Raw genomic sequence first — 15,713 nt, forward strand, 5'->3', positions numbered from 1 at the left:
CCTCCGCCTCCGGGTTCAAGCGATTCTCCTGCCTCAGCCTCCCGAGTAACTGGGATTACAGGCGTCCGCCACCACGCCTGGCTAATTTTTTATTTTTAGTAGAGATGGGATTTCTCCATGTTGGTCAGGCTGTTCTTGAACTCCTGACTTCAGGTGATCTGCCCGCCTCGGCCTGCCAAAGTGCTGGGATTACAGGTGTGAGCCGCTGCGCCCAGCCAATAAATCTTTCATGAAAGGAAGAATCAGTTAATTGATGGGACAGATTTCTTTGCTGTCTCTTTTAAGAAATTGCTACAGCCACCCCAGCCTTTGTCAGCCACCATCCTGATCAGTCAGTAGCTGTCAACATCGAGCCAAGACCCTCTACCAGCAAAAAGATTGACTTGTTGAATCAGGAGTTTGTTAGCATTTTTAGCAGTATTTTTTTTTTTTTTTTTGAGACGGAGTCTCACTCTGTCGCCCAGGCTGGAGTGCAGTGGCCCCGGATCTCAGCTCACTGCAAGCTCCGCCTCCCGGGTTCACGCCATTCTCCTGCCTCAGCCTCCCGAGTAGGTGGGACTACAGGCACCCGCCACCTCGCCCGGCTAGTTTTTTGTATTTTTTAGTAGAGACGGGGTTTCACCGTGTTAGCCAGGATGGTCTTGATCTCCTGACCTCGTGATCCACCCGTCTCGGCCTCCCAAAGTGCTGGGATTACAGGCTTGAGCCACCGCGCCCGGCCAGCATTTTTAGCAGTATTTTAAATTAAGGTGTATACATTGCTTTTTAAAAAAAGATACAATGCTATCACACTTAGTAGACTACAATATAATATAATATAAGCATATGTATAAGAAAATGCACCCCATGCCAAGTGTTTATTTTAATTTGACAAATTTACAACCACTGTCATTCCAAAAAAGTTCTCTCATGTTACTTTGCAGTCATTCTACTGCCGTCCCTAAACCCAGGCTAGTATTGATCTTCCTGTGTCATACGGACTAGTTTTGCCTGTTTTATGATTTCATATAAATGAAATCATATAGTGTGTAATTTTTTAAGTTTGGCATTTTTTGTTACTCATGTTACTATACTTTATTCATGTTATCATTACATGTATAAAAGGTTTTCCTTTTTATTGCTGAATAGTAGTCCACTCTCCAAATAATACTGCACTTCATCCATTTATCTGTTGAGAATTCCCGTTTCTGCATATCTTTGTGAATACTCGCCCTACCTTCAGCATTCTAGTAGGTGTGTAGTTGAGTGCTAAATTATTGTGGTCTAGTTTGTTTCCACAGTGACTAATGGCTTTATGCAGCTTTTCACGTACTTATGCTTAGAGAGAGATGACAATATCTGTTTCTGTGAAAAGTATGTTCAAAATCCTCTGTTCTTTATTAGATTGTTGTTTTACTGTTGAGTTTTAAGAGTTCTTTATACTTCTGGTTCCATGTATATAACTCCTTTTTTGAGCCGGGCACGGGGGCTCATGCCTGTAATCCCAGCATTTTGGGAGGCTGAGCCGGGTGGATCATGAGGGTCAGGAGAGGGAGATCATCCTGGCCAGCACGGTGAAACCCCATCTCTACTAAAAATACAAAAAATTAGCTGGGCATGGTGGCAGGCGCCTGTAGTCCCAGCTACTCGGGAAGCTGAGGCAGGAGAATGGCGTGAACCCAGGAGGCGGAGCTTGCAGTGAGCCGAGATTGCACCACTGCACTCCAGCCTGGACAACAGAGCAAGACTCCGTCTCAAAAAATATATAAAAAAATAACTCCTGGCCGGACGAGGTGGCTCATGCCTGTAATCCCAGCACTTTGGGAGGCCGAGGCGGGCGGATCACGAGGTCAGGAGATCGAGACCATCCTGGCGAACATGGTGAAACCCCGTCTCTACTGAAAATACAAAAAAATTAGCCGAGTGTGGTGGTGGACGCCTGTAGTCCCAGCTTCTAGGGAGGCTGAGGCAGGAGAATGGCGTGAACCTGGGAGGCAGAGCTTGCAGTGAGCAGAGATCGCACCACTGCACTCCAGCCTGGGCGACAGAGCGAGACTCCGTCTCAAAAAAAAAAAAACAACTCTTTTTTCACTTGTATGTACTGCTGATATATTCTTATGGTCTGGGACTTGGCTTTTCATTTTCTTTTTTTTGTTTTTGTGTGTGTGTTTGTTTTTTCTTTTGGAGACTATCTCTCGCTGTAGCCCAGGCTGGAGTGCAGTGTGGCACACTCTTGGTTCACTACAATGTCCGCCCCTCAGGCTCAAGCGATTCTTGTGCCTAAACCACGAGTAGCTGGGATTACAGACGTGCACCACCGCACTCGGTTCTTCAATCTTTTCTTCGGTTCTTCTTTTCTTTTTCTTTGTGTGTGTGTGTGTGTATGTGTGTGTGTATGTGTGTGTGTGTATGTGTATGTGTATGTATGTGTGTTTTAGTAAAGACCGGGTTTTGCTGTGTTGGCCAGGCTGATCTCAAACTCCTGGCCTCAAGTGATCCACCACTTTGGCCAACCAAAGTGCTGGGATTACAGGCATGAGACACTGTGCCCAGCCTCCTTTTCTTACTAGTGTGTTTTGAAGAGAAGAAATTTCTGATTTTGGTAAAATGCAATTAATTTTTATATTTTATTTATTTTGGGGACAGGGCCTTGCTCTGTCGCCCAGGCTGGAGTACAGTATGGCATTATGTCAGCTCACTGCACCTGTGCCTCCTGGGTTTAAGTGATTCTTGTTCCTCAGCCTCCCAAGTAGCTGGAATTACAGGTGCATGCCACCACACCCAGCCAATTTGTACTTTTAGTAGAGACGGGGTTTCACCATGTTGGCCAGACTGGTCTTGAGCTCCTGACATCAAGTGATCCGCCCACCTTGGCCTCCTAAAGTCCTGGGATTTCAGGCATGAGCCATCATGCCTGGCCCCAATTAATTTTTTTATGATTTGTGTTTTATGTAAGTAATCTTTTCCTATCCCAAGTTCATTAAATTTTTCTCGGGTGTTTCCAGATGTTTAATAGTTTAAGCTTTTACATTGAGATTGATGATTTTTTATATAGTGTGAGGTCACGGTTTACTTTTTTTCCATAGAAATATTTTGTTATTTAAAGACTCTTTGCTGAAAAGATTATTTTTTCCCCCATGGAATTAGTTTGGAATCTTTGTCAATAATTAGTTGACCATATATATCTGTTCCTAGAATTTATCTGTTGTTCCATTGTTCTGTATACATTCTTATGCCACTGCTACCCTGTCTCATTATAGCTTCATAGTAAAGTTTTGAAAACTGGTAGTGCTAAATCCTTCAACTTAGTTTTTCTTTATATTGTTTTGGCTATTTTAGGTCCTTGGATTTCAATATAAAGTTTTCAATCAGCTTGTTAGTTTCTACAGAAAGCCTTTTAGGATTTTGATTGGGATTGCGTTTCAATCTGTAGATAAATTTTGAGAGAATTGGCTCTTTTAGCAATATTGCATCTTCTGATCAGTGAACTTGGTATCTCTGTACATTTACTTAGTCCTTCTTTACCATTTTTTAAAATTATTTTGTATTTTATTTATTTTTTTAAATAGAGACAAGATCTCACTGTGTTACCCAGGCTGGTCTCGAACTCCTGGGCTCAAGCAATCTGCCTGCGTCAGCCTCCCAAAGTGCTAAGATTTAAGACAGCCACCATGCCTGGCCAGGCCTTCTTTACTTTCTCTTGGCAATATTTTGTAGTTTTATTGTCCACACGTTGGACGTATTTTTCTGAATTTATCCCTAAGTATTTCATGGTTTAATGCTATTGTAAATAGCATGAAAATTTTTTTGATTTCCAGCTGTTCATCACATTTACATTCAGTTTGTATCTTGTGACCTTGTTAAATTCACTGATTTGGCCCAGTATCTTCTTTTGAATAATGTGGGTTTTTCTGTGTATGTGATTATGTTATCTGCTTATAAATGCAGTTTTTCCCCCTTATCTACATGCTTTCTACTTCTTTTTCTTCTTTATTGTACTAAGTAGACCTTCTAAATAACATTGAATAGAAGAAATGACAGTAAACGTCATCCTTTCCTTATTCCTGATATTAGGGGAAAGTGCTCAGTCTTTCACCCTTACGTATGATGTCAGCTGTAGGTTTTTTTTTTTTTTTTTTTTTTTGTCAATGCCCTTTATTAAGTTTGAGGAAGTTTCCTTCTATTCTAGGTTGTTTAGAGTGCTTTATGTTTTTATTTCTTTAATCATGAATGGTTGTTGATATTGTCAAATTCTTTTCCTGCATATTTAGAGATGTTCATGTGCATTTTCTCCTCCGTTCTGTTAGCAACATAATTACTGTTGAATTTTTTAAATGTGAAACCAACTTTACATTATTAAAATAAACCCTAGTTGGTTGTCTTTGTTATCCTTTTGATATATTGCTAGATTTGATTTGTAATGTTTCATTGTTGTTTTTGTGTCTGTGTTCATGAGTGATATGCATATGTAGTTTTCTTGTAATGCTTTTTATCTGATTTTCATATCAGAGTAATGTTGGCCTCATAAGATGAGTTGAGAAGTGTTTCCTCCTCTGTTTTCTGAAAGAATGTGCAGGAATTGAATTATCTCAAAGAATTAGCTTTTGGTTTTATTGATACTCTTTTCTGATATAAGCATTTAAAGGTATTAATTTCTAAGTACTAGTTAGACATGTTCTTATTATTTAGCTTTACAAGCTTCAGGCTTTTCCTTTAAAGGTGTTGAACATGTTTATAAATATTCTAAGGACCTCCTATTCTAATTTTAACATCCGTCATTTCCCACTGATTTGTCTCCTTAGTAGCATTCAGATTCGTCTGCTTCTTTATTTGATCACCCTAAACTCAGTCCCCAGATTATGCTTTTGGTTGGTTGGTTGTTTGGCTAGTAAGTATTTTTCATTTCTTCTATGCTCATTTATCTCTCTTGTTGAAAAGTGAGGGAAAATAGATTCTGTCATTAACAAAACAGATTTAATCCTAATTTGAGCAATAAAACAATTAAAATAGGCTGTTCCCTGAGACAGAAAATATATATACATTTTAAAGTTTTTGCTATATAATTTTATAGTGATGGTACTTGCTGGGATTGATTGTTCCTGTTACAAAAACTGTTTTGGAATTTCAACAATATACATTAATAGTCTTAGGATAATTCTAGGATATTATCTTTTGCAAACAAATGGCAGCTACTTAGGAACTCACGGAGGTTGACAGGGCAGCATGGCACTGCAGCAGTTTCTAATTTAAGAGCAGGTGCCGATAAGCAGTCTGAAAGGAGCTTTTGGTACAATCAAGTGTATGAGTAAGTCAGTCACACTGTTCTGTATATATGAGACATACATGAGGAATTTTCTGGAGCTATTATACAATTCTTGAATGTTCTGAATTTTTTAGAGATCTTTCTCATGAAAAAACTTTTTCAGATTGATAGGTTATATGATTGGAAAAGAGTCCCGACTCTGATGTGGCTGCTACTTTAAAGAAGCAGAAAAAGAATACAAAAGATGAATTTGAGGAGCGAGCAAAAGCTATTATTGTAGAATTTGCACAGCAGGTAAGAAGGCCTTCCTTCCTTCTGCAGAGCCTATCTCAGAATATTTATTATATTATCTTTATAATGAAGTCAGTGTTTTCGTTAATACTGGTTCTTTTCCTCTGTTGACAGCGATTACTTTTAAAATTCTTCTTCCTTTTCTCCTTTTTCTTTGCAGTCTGAATACTTTAATTTAGAAAACTGAGTTGACTTAGAATGACTTTGCTATAATATAGTTAGTGCTTATAGAATATACATGATCATTTTTAGTTTTTATGAGGAGTTTCAAAATGATGAGCCATTTGCTCATTCACCTTCTAGTTAGTCACACCTATTCCAGATACGTTTTCTTTACAGCCTGGCGTTTTGGATGATTTTTGCTCCTAGGGTTTGAATGCTGCTTTGTTTTATGAGAATAAAGATCCCCGCACTTTTGTGTCTTTGGTACCTACCTCTGCACATACTGGTGATGGCATGGGAAGTCTGATCTACCTTCTTGTCGAGTTAACTCAGACCATGTTGAGCAAGAGACTTGCGCACTGTGAAGAGCTGAGGGCACAGGTGATGGAGGTAATGATCAATTTTTCAGTTTATTGTTTTTTGTTTTTTTTTTTAAATGGCAAGTTCCTTGAGTGGAGGATATTGACTACTTTTAGATTTAATGAACATGGTGCATTGTATGTATGTCTTTCTCTTTGTAATAATGTCTTTTAGGTTAAAGCTCTCCCAGGGATGGGCACCACGATAGATGTCATCTTGATCAATGGGCGTTTGAAGGAAGGAGATACAATCATTGTTCCTGGAGTGGAAGGGCCCATTGTAACTCAGATTCGAGGCCTCCTGTTACCTCCTCCTATGAAGGAATTACGAGTGAAGGTACGCTGAGGTGGTAAGCATTGACACGTGGGGACTTGTAAAGTTCTGCTGAGATTGTTTCCTCACCTTTAAAGCTGTTTGACTTAATACAGAACACATAACATCCCTTGCTCTCCCTTTTATTTTAGATGTCATCGTACTGGAAGGCCTGTCTGTCAAGAGTAGAGATGCGTGAAAGTACCTGCTTACCAGACTAGGCCTTTCCCAGATACTAAACTACATTGTTTTGGTTCTACACGGCTAACTACAGTTGACTCTTGAACAGCATGAGGGCTAGGGGCACTGACTCCCTGGCCAGTTGAAAATCCACATATATTTTTTGACTCCCCAAAAACTTAACTCCTAATAGCCTACCATTGACCAGAAGCCTCACCGATCACATAAACAGTCGGTTAACACGTTTTTTATGTTTTATATATTACATACTGCATTCTTAACAATAAAACAAGCTAGAGAAAAGAAAACGTGATTAAGCAAATCATAAGGAAGAGAAAATAGATGTACTATTTGTTAAGTGGAAGTGGATCATCATACTGGTCCTCATTCTTATCCTCATGTTGAGTAAGCTGAGGGAGGAAAGAGAGGGGTTGGTCTTTGGTGGCCGAGGTGGAAGAAAATCTGAGTATAAGTGGACATATGCAGTTGTGCGAGGGTCAACTGTAGTTTTTTATTGACGTTTTTAATTGTGAAATAAAATAATTGCTCCTGAAAAGTACACAAAACATAGCAGAAAAGTTTAACACATTTGTGGGAAGCAACCAGATGAAGAGTCAGAATGCTGCTGGCACCCAGAGGCTTCCTGTGTGCTTCTTCCTGCTCACCCTCCCCACCTTCCCCTCCTACCCCCAGACCTTTCATAGAGGTAACCATGGTTGCATTTTATGATAGTAACAGATACCCTTGCTTTGCTTTGTTTTTGTGTCTGAGAGTACTTCCCTTAGACGTGTCTGTAGACTTTATGTAGAAATGGAGTTATTCTAAGTGTGTACTTTTATAGCTGGCTTTTTTTTTTTTTTTTTTTTGGGGAGATGGGCTCTCACTCTGTCGCTCAGGCTGGAGTGCAGTGGTGCAGTCACAGCTCACTGCAGCCTCAGCCTCCCCAGGGTTCAGGCGATCCTCCCACCTCAGCCTCCTGAATAGCTGGGACTACAGGTGCGCACCACCACACCTGGCTAATTTGTTTACAGATGGGACTTTGCCATGTCACCCGAGCTGGTCTTGAACTCCTGGGCTCAAGCAATCCACCCACTTTCATCTCCCCAAAGTGCTTGGATTATAGGCATGAGCCACCATGCCTGGCCTATATCTGGCTTCCTTTAGTGAAAAAAATGTATATAATTTTAAGATTTCTTTTCCATTGTGTGACTGTATCACAACATATCTATCTGTTCTGTTGATGGGAAATGTAGGTGATCTCCAGTTTTTTATTTTTATTTTATTTTTTATTTTTTTTGAGACGGAGTCTCACTCTGTCATTCAGGCTGGGATTACAGGTGCATGCCACAATGTCTGGCTAATTTCTGTATTTTCAGTAGAGATGGGGTTTCACCATGTTGGCTAGGCTAGTCTTGAACTCCTGACTTCAGCCTCCCTAAGTGCTGGGATTATAGGTGTGAGCCACCGCACCCGGCCCAGTTTTTGATTTTTGTTCTTACGATGCTGCTGCTGTGAACTTCTGTGTATATCTCTTGATGTGTTTGTGCCAGTTTCCTGGGGTATGTATACCTAGGAGTGAAGGCCACACTTGTCTACAGTGAGTGTAACAAATTATATTCTCAACCGCAGTATTAGTTTCATTGTTTTACATCTTCATCCATTCTTGGATGTCAGATTTAAAATTTTTTTGCCATTCTGGTGTGTAGCTCATTGCCGTTTCAGTGTGCATTTGCCTAATTGTTGACCTGGTTGGTCATTTAAAAATGTTTATTAGCCATTTATTTCTTCCTCCGTGAGATGTACATTTTTCTTCTGCATTATCTTTCTTACAGATCTATATGCGCTTATATATTCAGGATACTGGTTTGTTAGTTGGTGTGTTTTGCAATATCTTCTACTCTTGTGACTTTTCCTGTGGTATTTTGAGAAATGGAAATATTTCATTTTAATGTTAAATTTATCAGTCTTTTATTTTGTGGTTATTGCTTTTCGTGCCTAGTTTAAGAAACCTCTAAGATCATGATGATATTCTCTTATATCGTTTTATCTCTATAGAACCAGTATGAAAAGCATAAAGAAGTAGAAGCAGCTCAGGGGGTAAAGATTCTTGGAAAAGACCTGGAGAAAACATTGGCTGGTTTACCCCTCCTCGTGGCTTATAAAGAAGATGAAATCCCTGTTCTTAAAGTAAGTCCATTTAAAATTTTTTTTCCTCAAAAGTTCTGGCATGTGTCAGCATTGCACATGCTAGGGATGGTGACCAAAACTGGCTTTGTCTTTGTGAAGCCTGCCATCTCTTGGCCTCTTAGCAAACTTGATGCTTTTGAATTACTTCAGTTTGTACAGTCATAGGAATTGGTATAATTTTTATGTGTACTAGAATTATAGAAATAATGCATTTTATTCAAATAAAAAAATGAGTCAAAAGCTACAAGTTGGCTGGGCATGGTGATGCATGCCTGTAATCCCAGCTACTTGGGAGGCTGCAGCAGGAGAATCACTTGAACCTGGGAGGCGGAGGCTGCAATGAGCCGAGATCATGGCACTGCACTCCAGCCTGGGCAACAGCAAGACCCTGTCTCAAAAAAAAAAACTAGAAGTTGTATATTATTTTTTGGCCCGTGTCCATTGTAGTTTCATAAAAGTGGACTTTGAGCCATAGTTTGTTGACTTGCCAAAGAGAAAATATACCTGTTCCCAGCACATGGCTCTTGTGTCCTGGGGCCATGTTTATTAGGCAGCATCAAGTCATGCTGTTGGGAATAAGCTATCTCAGGGCCAGTGAGAGAACAGGACAGGCCTCTTCAGCCAGTCCTGAGTATGCAGTGGGCTTACGTCCCTTCAGTGGCATAAACTTGATAAACTTGTTTTACTTATTTCTGGTTAAAATCTCTTCTTCCATTTCCAGACGAGCAGTGATGGAGGAAGGAGCTGCTGAGATCATGAGATTATGGTATTTCCTAGTTAACAGAGTCAAGCTGAGCTTTTGGGCTATCATAACACATTACATTTATGTGGTACTTTTTTAACTTTAAAAAATTTTTTCTTCTGTACTGTTTAATTCTGCCCACCCATCTATTATATTTGCCAAGTGGAGCAGAGATTAAACATATTTCAAAATTAGTAAACTTAAGACACAGGTGAAGCGAGATACATTTAGGGTATGGCCCCCAAATCTCCTCCATTCCAGCACAGGTTCTGTTGTGCCTTTTGCTCTGTCTAAGCCTTAGTTTCATATTTGCAGATAAGTACTTGACTAAAGAGAGAAACACAATTTAATTCTAGACTGCTGAGGATAGAGGTGTGTTGACATCCTTATCAAATCTGATTTCTTTACAAGGATGAATTGATCCATGAGTTAAAGCAGACACTAAATGCTATCAAATTAGAAGAAAAAGGAGTCTATGTCCAGGCGTCTACACTGGGTTCTTTGGAAGCTCTACTTGAATTTCTGAAAACATCGGAAGTGCCCGTAAGTAGTTACAGCTAGCTGCACAAGTGAGTGGTGGCTGGTCGTGGTTTTTGGTGCCATTACCATTACCTGATACATAGAGATAAACATGGAAACTCCCATTTTTTCAGTATGCAGGAATTAACATTGGCCCAGTGCATAAAAAGGATGTTATGAAGGCTTCAGTGATGTTGGAACATGACCCTCAGTAAGTAATTTCTCTTGCTGTGAAGGCTTTCATGTTACTTACCTATCTTAAAACTGTCTCTTTAAAAACTGTCCTCTGTGGCATACTCTGTTTTTCACTGAATGGTCTTTGGTGTGTTTTAACCTTTTAGGTATGCAGTGATTTTGGCCTTCGATGTGAGAATCGAACGAGATGCACAAGAAATGGCTGATAGTTTAGGAGTTAGAATTTTTAGTGCAGAAATTATTTATCATTTATTTGATGCCTTCACAAAATATAGACAAGACTACAAGAAACAGAAACAAGAAGAATTTAAGTAAGTTACTGTTTTTATTGACTTCGCGTCTTTGTTACTGAACATGGTTGAGAATTACTGAATTCCAGAAAGGGTTGTAAACAGCAAAATCACGGCATTGGCTCCTCTACCAGCGGCTGCATCCTGCATCCTGCATCCTGCAATGGTGTGTTGCAAACCAGAAACCCAGCATACTGGGGACGTTCCAGCAGTACACAAACAAGTCTTGTCTGTGACTTCAGTTTAATATAATCTTGGCAGACTTGGGTCTTGTTAATGGGTTAGTAGTTATTATTTCGGGACTTTATCTTGCTCATCTGGGATTACACAGATTGGAAGTAATAAAACTTGAGTGAGGAAAACTGTGAACTAAGGTGAGAGATGCTGTGGGAGAGAAGTCCATTCCTGAACCAAACTTTCCGAGTACTCACAGTGCAGAAATAAACTACATTGCCGCAGTGGTGGAGGAAGCATCAGCAGCGAACCAGGCCGGCCTCCCTCCCCCTCTGAGACAGGGTCTCATTCTGTCACCCATGCTGTAGTGCAGTCACATGATCACGGGTTACTCCAGCCTCTGCCTACTGGGCTCAAGTGATCCTCCCACCTCAGCCTCCCGAGTAGTTGAGACTACAGGCTCACGCCGCTATGCCTGGCTGATTTGTTGTATTTTTGGTAGAGACAGAGTTTTGCCATGTTGGCTAGGCTGGTCTTGAATTCCTGAGCTCAAGTGATCCACCTGCCTCTGCCTCCCAAAGTGCTGGGATTATAGGTGTGAGCCACTGTGCCTTGTCTGAGACAGGCTCTTATTGCAGGACAATTAACACATGTTGACAAGTGCTGAAAAACCAAATAAAGCAGGGAAGGGCCTAGATAAGGAGAGGAGGGACTGTGATTAATGATGTGGTTGAGGAAGGCATCTCATCTCTTCAGACAGAGTGCACATGGGGAATGTCCAGAGAGAACAGCAGTGTGAGGCGGAGTGACCAGAGGGGACAGTGATAAATGAGGTCAGAGAGGGTGGTGGGACCTGTATTGTCAAGGATCTTACAGGCCATGGGAAGGATTGAGCTGCTCTGAGTTGTGCAAGAAGCCATTGCCAAGGCTGTGTTCACAATCAGACTGGCTCACTGGGTTGTTATGTAGACCCTGGGTTGTTAGGAAGTCAGTGGCAAGACCCTGGCAGGAGGCTCCCATAGTCCAAGCAAGAGGTCTAGGTGATTCAGACCACAGTGATGACAGGAGTGATGGTGTAGTTTGGGATACATTTTTAAGTGGCGCTTACTAGTAAATATTAGGATTTAGACTGGTATGTGCTCACTTTAGATCATGAAACCTGAAGTGAGAATTCTGCTTAAGAAGACTGCCGGAAACTTTTAAAGCACTTTAAGCGTGTGCTCAGTAAGCAGGGTCATCATGTAGTGGCCTTTTGGATCAATGGTTTGGGAATGTGGTGGAGAAGAGGAGGGTGATAATATGGTTTGATGGCTCTGTGGTCCCCCAGTAGCCTACACAGGTGCCAGACGAAGCCCTGCCTATCACCAGGTACTGCCTAGGTTCTAAGCCCCAGGCTGGCTGACGTCTTCAGCAGCCAAGCTCAGTGTTTAGACTAGGAACAGAATGCTCCTGTGATGCAGCTTCTGTTGGAGGTAGGGCTTTAAAAGAGAAGAAAAGCAAAGACTTGGGAAGCAATAGAATGGGGAGGAGGAGTTTAAGAAGAAAAGGAAGCAGCGCCTGCCTGCCCCTCTCCTGTGACCGCGGGGAAAGCTGCTTTCCTCTAATGCGAGAAGCCTGATGTTCAGCTGCAGTTTTTCTGTTTATGTTTAAGTGATTCTGTAAGCTTAAAAATTCTTTTTTTTCCTTTCAGGCACATAGCAGTATTCCCCTGCAAGATGAAAATCCTCCCTCAGTACATTTTAATTCTCGAGATCCGATAGTGATGGGGGTGACAGTGGAAGCAGGTCAGGTGAAACAGGGGACACCCATGTGTGTCCCAAGCAAAAATGTAAGTTCTAGTTGTACATTTTGTGGGTCATTTCTTAAAGCAGTAAATGGGTGTCCAAGAGTCATGGCAACACAGCTTTGTTCTTGGAGGTCACAGTATTGTGCTGTGTATTTAGTGTGGTCTCCACCTTCTTAACAAATGTTTCAGTGTGTTTTACCTCAGTAGGAAGAAAATGTGGTAACTTTAAAACAAGCAGAGCCTGTCACCTGCTGTGCTTCAGTGTTGGTAAATACCAGTGCTCCATAGTCAGTGTTGACTCTTAGCCCTGATCTCAGTGCTTCAGTTAATTGGGCTCCACAGCACTTTATTGCCTTTTATTTTATTTTGAAAGGTTTCAAGCCTGTGGAAAAGCTTAAAAATGAGTATAATGAACACCCATGTTTACCTTCCCTTTCCATCAGCATACCTAAGAAAAATGAATAATATTTCAACAATATCCTATAATTTGCAGCCCTCAACATTTCACCAATTATCCCAAAGATGTCTTGGTAACTCTCCCCACCGATCTGGCTCAGTGCCCTGCAAACTGTCTTGCACTGGGGCTGTTTTGTGGTTGAGCCTCAGTCAAGAACAGTCCTCCATCTTTTTTGAAGTGTCCCGGTGGTTTTGCAAATTCCTTCTCCATTTGGATTTATCTGTTTCTCTCCCTCCCGACCAGGTTAGAATTATTGGGAAGACATGCAGTTTCCCTGTGTGCCTGCCTCTTGCATAAGCCAGCCTGTCTCACTGCTGCTGATGCTCTTATTCCCTGGGGAAAGTGCTAGCCCCAATCATCTCCATTAGAAACTTGCCCCTTTGTAATTACTCTGTAATCTATCTGGTACCTGGAGTTCCTAATGGACATCCTCTTTCCCAACAGCCTTTATCCCAGTGGCTTTCGTACCCACTGGCAAGCCTTGCCTGTCAGCTATTACATAGATGGTGGCAAAATTGTGGATATACCTGTCCCCCGATTTCTTATAAAGAACCTCTTCCCACTGACCTTTTTATTGAGTCATAGACTTAGCAGGGTTTTGTTTTGTTTTGTTTTAAATATAATCCATTACCTTTATTCTTTTGATAGATGATCCACTGTGGTCAGTCGGAGCTCATTTAAACTGACTGGCTCCTGTATCCTCGACACACAGTTGTCTGAGCATCTTCTTCCTTTCTGTGCAGTGAGATGTTCCAGCCTCATCTAGTACTTTCCCTGCCCCAAACCTGGTTCCTGTAATAGGCAGTGGCACTTCGAAGTTGTCATTGATTCTCTACCATTTCAGTGGACTAAGCCAGGACATTTATTTGTGTTATTTTCTATGTGGCTTTGGCCTCCTAAATGAAACAGAGCTCTCTCTCTTTTCACTCTTACTCTCCCGAGTCCTTTTCTCCACAAAGGAGTCAGGGTTTTTTGCCCCAAACTCTGAGATCACATCACTCATCTGCTCACAGGCCATCATTCTTAAAATTTCAGGATCAGTCCTCACTCTGACTTCATTCCCACCAGCCACTTCAAGCTCATTCCTGACTCAGACCCTTTGTGCCTGCTGATCCCTTCTATATGGCACCTGTCACGTGAAATGGTAGAGCAAAAATATGAAATGACATTGGGTCAACAGGGCACTTGGAATGTTTTGCAAAGCACATTATCTCCTGTCAGTCTTACAGCCGTCGTTAAGGGAACAGGGTGTTGGTGGTGCCAGCCTAATTTACCAAAACATTACACTGTGAGACCTTAAGGGATGAAGGAAGGATCGCACTGCCATGACTTTTAAAACAGGCTTTTGCTCCAGTTCTTATTTCAGTTGTCCAGCCATGGAGCCTGTGATTGGCATGAATTCTTCAGCATGCGTTGTAATATGTTGTTTTACAGTTTGTTGACATCGGAATAGTAACAAGTATTGAAATAAACCATAAACAAGTGGATGTTGCAAAAAAAGGACAAGAAGTCTGTGTAAAAATAGAACCTATCCCTGGTGAGTCGCCCAAAATGTTTGGAAGACATTTTGAAGCTACAGACATTCTTGTCAGTAAGGTAAGTATTTCAGCAAAAGCGGCATGCTTTAAGAAATGGGGAATCACTCTTCTCAGGTCACCCGTACCCAGTAGCTCCTTGGACTTCAGTTTGATTGTAGTAGCTGATGGGACTGGATCCCCCATTAGGGCGGGCCTGACCTCTAGCTGGGCCTTGTCTTTTGAGGAAGTTGCCCCATCAGGAAAGCAGCACCAACAGAGAAAGCTAGGACTTTTAGATCCCCTTGTGCCTGACATGCCAACCAGATGTGATTTTGGAATTCTACTCCCTTAGGCAGGCAAGCACTGCATAAGCTTTATTACGGTGAGAGCGAGCATCTGGGGCCACAGCTTTCTTTGGCACATGTTTGTTATGTTCTGTTTACCCTGTTTGTGCCTCGGGCATTGCAGATCAGCCGGCAGTCCATTGATGCACTCAAAGACTGGTTCAGAGACGAAATGCAGAAGAGTGACTGGCAGCTTATTGTGGAGCTGAAGAAAGTATTTGAAATCATCTAATTTTTTTTCACACGGAGCAGGAACTGGAGTAAATGCAATACTGTGTTGTAATATCCCACCAAAAATAAGACAAAAAATGGAACAGATGTATCTGGACACTGATGGACTTAAGTATGGAAGGAAGAAAAATAGGTGTATAAAATGTTTTCCATGAGAAACCAAGAAACTTACACTGGTTTGACAGTGGTCAATTACATGTCCCCACAGTTCCAATGTGCCTGTTCACTCACCTCTCCTTTCCCCAACCCTTCTCTACTTGGCTGCTGTTTTAAAGTTTGCCCTTCCCCAAATTTGGATTTTTATTACAGATCTAAAGCTCTTTCGATTTTATACTGATTAAATCAGTACTGCAGTATTTGATTAACCAAGCTTCTGCAGATTTTGTGATTCTTGGGACTTTTTTGATGTAAGAAATACTTCTTTATTTATGCATATTCTTCCCACAGTGATTTTTCCAGCATTCTTCTGCCATATGCCTTTAGGGCTTTTATAAAATAGAAAATTAGGCATTCTGGTATTTATCTGCTTTGTGTGAAACCATGGTGTAAAAGCACAGCTGGCTGCTTTTTACTGCTTGTGTAGTCATGAGTCCATTGTAATCATCACAGTTCCAAACCAAACTACCAATAAAGAAAGAAAACAGACCTCCACCAGCAAGCTCTGTTAGGCTTCCATGTTAGTGTAGCTTCTCTCCCACAAGTTGTCCTCCTAGGACAAGAATTA

The 15,713-nt window shown here is 41.2% G+C and overlaps 1 protein-coding gene across 1 annotated transcript in view; it reads left to right on the forward strand.

Annotated features, from left to right (window-relative positions):
* EIF5B (eukaryotic translation initiation factor 5B) overlaps positions 1–15,358 on the forward strand; it is a 68,929-nt gene extending 53,571 nt beyond the window's left edge. Inside the window, 12 exon segments of the mRNA XM_017861364.1 lie at positions 5,406–5,424; positions 5,427–5,536; positions 5,903–6,085; positions 6,230–6,391; positions 8,603–8,734; positions 9,888–10,019; positions 10,130–10,206; positions 10,337–10,501; positions 12,345–12,388; positions 12,391–12,482; positions 14,332–14,493; positions 14,883–15,358. Of these exon segments, the coding sequence (XP_017716853.1) occupies positions 5,406–5,424; positions 5,427–5,536; positions 5,903–6,085; positions 6,230–6,391; positions 8,603–8,734; positions 9,888–10,019; positions 10,130–10,206; positions 10,337–10,501; positions 12,345–12,388; positions 12,391–12,482; positions 14,332–14,493; positions 14,883–14,990 (1,386 nt within the window). The 3' untranslated portion in view covers positions 14,991–15,358.
* Positions 15,359–15,713: the final 355 nt, after the last annotated feature.

The sequence above is a fragment of the Rhinopithecus bieti genome, unplaced genomic scaffold, assembly GCF_001698545.2.
Source record: "Rhinopithecus bieti isolate Rb0 unplaced genomic scaffold, ASM169854v2 scaffold_61590, whole genome shotgun sequence".
Taxonomy (NCBI): Eukaryota; Metazoa; Chordata; class Mammalia; order Primates; family Cercopithecidae; genus Rhinopithecus; species Rhinopithecus bieti.